The sequence below is a fragment of the Gekko japonicus genome, unplaced genomic scaffold (assembly GCF_001447785.1).
Source record: "Gekko japonicus isolate JY-2015 unplaced genomic scaffold, Gekko_japonicus_V1.1 scaffold1865, whole genome shotgun sequence".
Classification (NCBI taxonomy): domain Eukaryota; kingdom Metazoa; phylum Chordata; class Lepidosauria; order Squamata; family Gekkonidae; genus Gekko; species Gekko japonicus.
In genome coordinates, this window is record NW_015168710.1 from 353,668 (window position 1) to 359,667 (window position 6,000).

The 6,000-nt window shown below is 45.9% G+C and overlaps 1 protein-coding gene across 1 annotated transcript in view; it reads left to right on the forward strand.

Annotated features, from left to right (window-relative positions):
• Nucleotides 1-6,000, forward strand: part of URB1 (URB1 ribosome biogenesis 1 homolog (S. cerevisiae)) — an 80,722-nt gene that overhangs the window by 64,612 nt on the left and 10,110 nt on the right. Inside the window, exons 33-34 of the mRNA XM_015415538.1 lie at nucleotides 405-511; nucleotides 1,542-1,685. Of these exons, the coding sequence (XP_015271024.1) occupies nucleotides 405-511; nucleotides 1,542-1,685 (251 nt within the window). The remainder of the gene's footprint in view (nucleotides 1-404; nucleotides 512-1,541; nucleotides 1,686-6,000) is intronic.

A 6,000-nucleotide genomic window follows, 5' to 3' on the forward strand; every position in this document is an offset into this window, starting at 1 on the left:
GAAAGATTAGAAAGGCTGTACAGGACTGTTAACTGTTTTATTTGAATAAATTATTTATTATTATTATTTATTTTATTACATTTATACCCCGCCCTCCTCGCGAATGGGCTCAGATGGCTTTGTGATGAATAGTAATTTTCTAGTCTGTTTTTCATGCAGTCATCTGCTCTGTGTGTTCATGTGTAAGATAGTGTAATTTTCGTGAAAATTATATTTGATGGAGGAATGAGAATTCATTCAGGTGATTTGTTTTATAAGAATTTCAGTTTGCTGTGCAGTAAAATAGGAGAGGTGTGCTTTTTTAAAAGGAGAATATAAAATTATTCAGTTTCTTCTATGCACTTAATTGAATTCACATACTTATTTTTCCTCATGCTACAACAATTACTCTGTTTCTTTCACAGAGGAACATATGTACACAAAGCTGAACAAGTTTCTTCTTTCTCTCCAATACTTAAATTTGAAGAAAGTGCCGGGATTTTTTCAGCTATTCTATAGTTTTGATATAGAGGTAATGTAAATATCACCCTCTCATGATTTATCCTGCCCTTATTCCAAAGAGCTCAAGGCGGCATGCCTTGTTCTCTCCTCTACCATTGTATCTTTGCAAAACCCTTGTGGGGCTGGTGAGGCTGAGAGAGTGAGCGACTGGCCCAGGCTGCCCAGCAAGCTTCAAGGCAGAGTGGGGATTTGAACCCCTGGGCGTGTCCAGTCCTAGTCTGACATGTTAAACACTATGCCACACTGGCTGGCTGTGCATATGTTGCATGAATGGCCATTCCTAAATAGTATGATTGCTTTTCTGCTCTTCCATGCCCAGAGAATTTTGTGCACAAGTGATATCAGCTAACTGGCTTTGAAAACCTTTGTTTAATTTGTGCAACAAAACCTCAACATATCTTCATGCATAAATACCGGCCCGGCATCTTCAAAATCTTCAAAAATAGTTCAGAAAAAAAAAAGATTTTGTGTCTAGCATGGCTGCCTGCCTCTCCCTCACAGCTTCCTGTCGTCCTCTCCTCTTCAGACCTTGTTAACATTGTTTCCACACTGTTTCTCCTTCTGCTTACTGCGCTGCAGTTTACAGAATAATAATGCAAAATTCAATGTCACATACTGAATTTTTTAAAATCACGACAGTTGAATATGTTTCTTCATGTGTGTAGTATTGAATTGCACAAACCAATATGCAACCAAATTTTTTGTTGGTGAACACCCCATCATATGTCAAGTGCAAATTCACCAGAATGCCTGGTGAAGGCATTGTGTGAGTTTCATAGATGGCATAACAAAAAGGGCTATTGTAGCTGGGATTTGTAGTTTAGATCATGGGGGATCAGATGCTCTTAGTAAAAACTTTGGGTATCACCACTGTTTTTCTCTGCATTTACAACATATTTTTTTCTCCGTCTCTCTTCCCCAACCCTGCATATGTTAATCTATAGAATCCAGTGAAATATGATGGAAAAGAGATACAGTGTAATTTGTTTGGTTTTCACATAATTAATTTTTGTATAATCTTGGTGGTTCTTCTCTTCCAGCACAAATTGGAACGGAAATGGGTTCTAGCAATTATTGGGGAAGGACTCCGAGATAAACACTGCTATGAGTTGTATGATTATCAGAGGATTTTCCATGTCATTCTTTCTTTCTTCCACAGCCCACTTTGTGATGAAGCTACTCAGGTAAAATGTAACTAAAACACACAAACACCTCAAAATCAAACAACTTTTTATTTAAAACAAAATGGATATTTGGTCACTTTTTAAAATGATCTCATTTAACCAGATCAAAAAGGGATCCAGTCAAGTTAAGTCTCTCGAATCTTGCCAACTTGAGCCTGAGACCTCAAGATTTATTGATAAGGTTTTAAGATAGAACCCAATTATTATTACATGTATTTGTCCTACAAACTAATAAAAGAATGTGAAAGTCAGATACAGATTTTATGCTGACTTTTAATAATAGTAGACTGAATTGTGATAATACACCTTTTGAAAAAAGAGAAGCTGTATATCAGTGATGAAATCACTGTACAAAATTTGGGGCATCCCAATCATGAAGAAGGGAAAAAAACTAATTGCATTACAAAGGGGGTTTCTTTATGATAAACTGGATTTAACTCTAATTATGGTGCAGCCCTGATACTGTAATTATAAGTAGGCAATGTACGCTATGTGCATTGAACATATGCTTTGGAAGCCCACTTGCCAAGAATATACAAGATATAAATATTTTAAATAAATAAGGATTAGATCCAACGATCCGTCAGTGGATGGTGATGATTGTGCATCTTCTCCATATTGCGTTTTCTGCACCAGCCCCTTCTGATCCAAGAAAGGTGCTTCCTGGGAACATGGAACCTGTCAAGACTAATTAATTGCTTTCAGACCTGGAGGCTGCAGTGAAGAGGACGAAGGAGGCAAAATTATTTCAGCAGAGCTGGTGCTTTCAGGAGAAAGAGAGAGAGTGTGATTTCTCCCCCTCCTCCCTCCTTGGTACAGCCTCCCCATACGCAACGCTGTAAGCCTACATGGTTCTCTGAGGTCAAAAGGGACTGGTGGACAGAAAAGAAAGATCTGCATTCCTTGCACAAATGAATCACTTAATCCATCTCAAATTTTGTAACTTTTAAGTATGAAGTAAAAATGAAGTTCTATCTTGCAGAATGTATACCTTGGCTTGCTTTCTTTCTGTTAGAAATGCAGAAAGGCATGACTTAGCCCCAGCCAAATGGGTGTGGAAGGCATCACTCTATTTATACCAGAGTACATCAGGAGCTACAGGAGCAGATATACATATGACCAGGGGTCATTTAGTAGAAAAATAGGTGCAGGAGCTCATTTGCATAACATTTGCATATACCACAGTCCCTCACATAGGGCAGGCATGCAAGCATGCCTTCCTCTCCCCCATCTGGTGGAGAGGCTCGGGGGAGGGGGGGTATGTCCAGGGCTGGTGCCAGGTTTTTTTTGGACACTAGGCGAGGCTACCTTCTGGTCCCCCCCCCCCCGCGCGCCCATCAGTTTTCAACATAAATGCATTTTAGGAAGAATTAAAAACACAAAATTTGAAATTGCTAATTTCTTTTTTTTTTAATTGTGAGAACAAGTAATACAATCTCTGATTTTCTCTCTCAAACAGAAAAACAGAAATCACAAAACATTTTGAAAAATCCTGTTCATTGCTGTGTTGAAATTTAAGTCTCTTTAATGTTTCCATTTCAGGCACATTAGAATCTCATTTTGTGTGCCTTTTCTTTAGCAAATTTTGTCACCAATTCCTTGAAATAGTTGCCAAACCGAGTAGTCTCTTTTGCAGCATTGTTGAGCGTATGTTTGTTTTTATAAGTTTGAGTTCTAAGAAGCTGTGTTTACCACTTGCCACTGACACTGGAAGTTCTAGAGAAAATGGATCAGACAGTATGCATGCTTTTAACAACATCTATGTTAAATTATTGTAATATGCCTTATAGTGTGTGTGTGTGGGGGGGCTTTGTCTGTGCCCAACTGGTTTAAAATAAGGTGAAGAGAGTACTAATGAGGAAACATATAACCCCAGTTATATGGGAAACATATAACCCCAGTATTTTCTTGGCTCCCCCCCTTTGAGCTGAGTTCTAATTCCTTTCGGATGGAAGACCTTCCCTATGGTTAAAGAGGTTGGGGCTCTTTAGCTTGGAGAAACAAGGACTGAGGGGTGGGCATAAGAAGAGGCTGATAAAACCATGCAACGTTCCCCCCCCCCCATCTATATGGAACGGTTGGAGAAGCCTGTTTCCATGTAAGTGGTTATGCACTCAGAAGCCTCTACCCAGAATGAAACTTGGGTGGGCCCGCAAGGTGCCCCAGGACTCGGATTTTGTCCTCTTCCTTCAGACCAACAGGGCTGCCCCAGCAGATCGCCCTCCAGTTCTTTATGCTCTTTGTCCTCCCGCCCCCCCCCCCCAAAGATCCTGGCTCCGAGCGGGGCTGCTGGGCTGCTAGTGGGGGGGGAGGGAGCAAGGTGGGCCTCGTTTGAACTCCCCCCTGGCAGGCAGGCCGGGCAGGCGACCCCCACCCCATGCAACATCTGCCTGGTGAAATCCTGGCTTGCAGGCAGATCAGAGACGCGCTAACCTCCCCGCGCCTCAGAAGGCAATTGGGGTGGGGGGAGGCTGGCGGGTTCTGCCCTCTGGTCTCTTGGCCTCAGCTGGAAAGCACTGCTGGGGCCTCCAGAGCTGGAGTCTGCACACACAAATGGATCGCCGACACATGTTGGCACCAGAGAGCTGCATCTCATCTCCCCCCCCCGCTGAGAGTTGAGCCACGCTGGCCTCCCCCCAGTGCTGGTTCCAGCTGCCTAATTGAATCATCCACGGCACAGATAGGGCCAGCAGCCACCAGGCCAATCCCCCCCGCCTCGATAGCCCTGTGGGTCGGCACAGAGTTGCCCCTCCTCCTCCCCCCGTGTTTGAAAAGAAGTGAGTTCGGAGCCCAGCCCGGGTTCCCAAGTGGCTGGGGGGAAGGCACTCTGCACATGGCCAGGGGTAGTCTTATCAGGATTCAGCTGTGTTGGAGTGGCTCTGGGTGCCCGGCCTGAGGGACAGGAGGGCCCAGGTGGGCAGTTGAGCTAGTCTGACCCCGCAAGCGGCCTTGGCAGCTGGGCGCCGGCCTGCTTGGGATGGTGCTCCTTCCCAAGGCAGCCCTTCTCTTCCACATGGAAGGCCTCTCTCCTTGAGGAGCCCAAGATGAACTGCCGGCAGCCATCCGACTGCAGGCCCAGAGGAGCGCCCAGGCCACCACGGGGGGCTTCAACCTCAGCCCCCCCCCCACTCACATCCAGCTCCCTCCATGTCTGCCCTTGGGAGGCCACGAGGTGGCAGAGCACCTAGAAGCCTGCGGAACCACAGCCGCTCATGGCAGCCGGAGGCAGTCCTTCGAAGGCTTCTTGACTCAGGGCGGGGAGGTGCCCCGGGCTACTTTCTGCCGGAGCGCTGCTCCACCGTGCTCTGGGAGGAAATGACCCCTGCATATGACCCAGTTCAGAGCTTGCATGATGCGATAAGAATCTCTGGCTTTCACTTGGATATCCAGTTAAAGCAAGATGGCAGCTGGATGGGAACCAGTATTCTCCTTTCCTTGATAAGTTTAGGGGTAAAATACCACTATACTTTTCCTTCCTCTAGAAGCTGTGATTGAACAGAAGTTAGGGTTGGAATTTGCACCAGCAGCTGTAACTATTGATTTTAAATGTTTATAATGAAATGTTTTATTGTGTTTTAAACTTTATTGTATTATTTGAGATGATGTGACTCCACCCTGAGTCCGCTCACAGGATGGGCGGGATTCAAATATGAAAAATAAATAATTTTTTAATAAATGTATGTGAAGCTGCATTTCCTAGGCCTTTTGCACACTTCTGGGTTGTGCCCATACTTGCCAGATAATCAGGTGACCGTTCCAGGGGGATAGCTTTGTTAGTCTGTTGCCACAAAAATGATGACAAGTCCTGCAGTGTCAGTTTGTCTTTAAGGTGCTACCAGACTTGTTGGATTTGCAGATAATTAGATGCAGGGGTCGGATGGGGCCGGAACTCTCTGGAGCGCCGCTCCGGGAGTGAGGAGCCCAGGGGGCAGGGCTTCCTAGGGGTGCGGAGATCCGCGGCGCCCTGGGAGGCCTGGCCACCCCTCCCTGCACTTCCCAGAGCTGTGGAGATTCGCGGCGCCTCGGGAGGCTCGGCCACCCCTCCCTGCGCTTCCCGGGGCCGCGGAGATCTGCAGCGCCCCGGGAGGTCTGGCCACCCCGTCCCAAGGTTCCCGAACTGGAGCCTTGAACTGGCTTGGCTGGTTGCCTGTGAGTCCCGGTGCAGAAAAAAAGCCCTTGAGTTAGTCCGTTTTGAATTTGTTTGGGTTTTTTTTGGGGGGGGGAGCTGGCATGCCCATATGGAGCCTTGAACTGGCTTGGCTGGTTGCCTGTGAGTCCCCGTGCAGAAAAAAAGCCCTTGAGTTAGTCCGTTTTG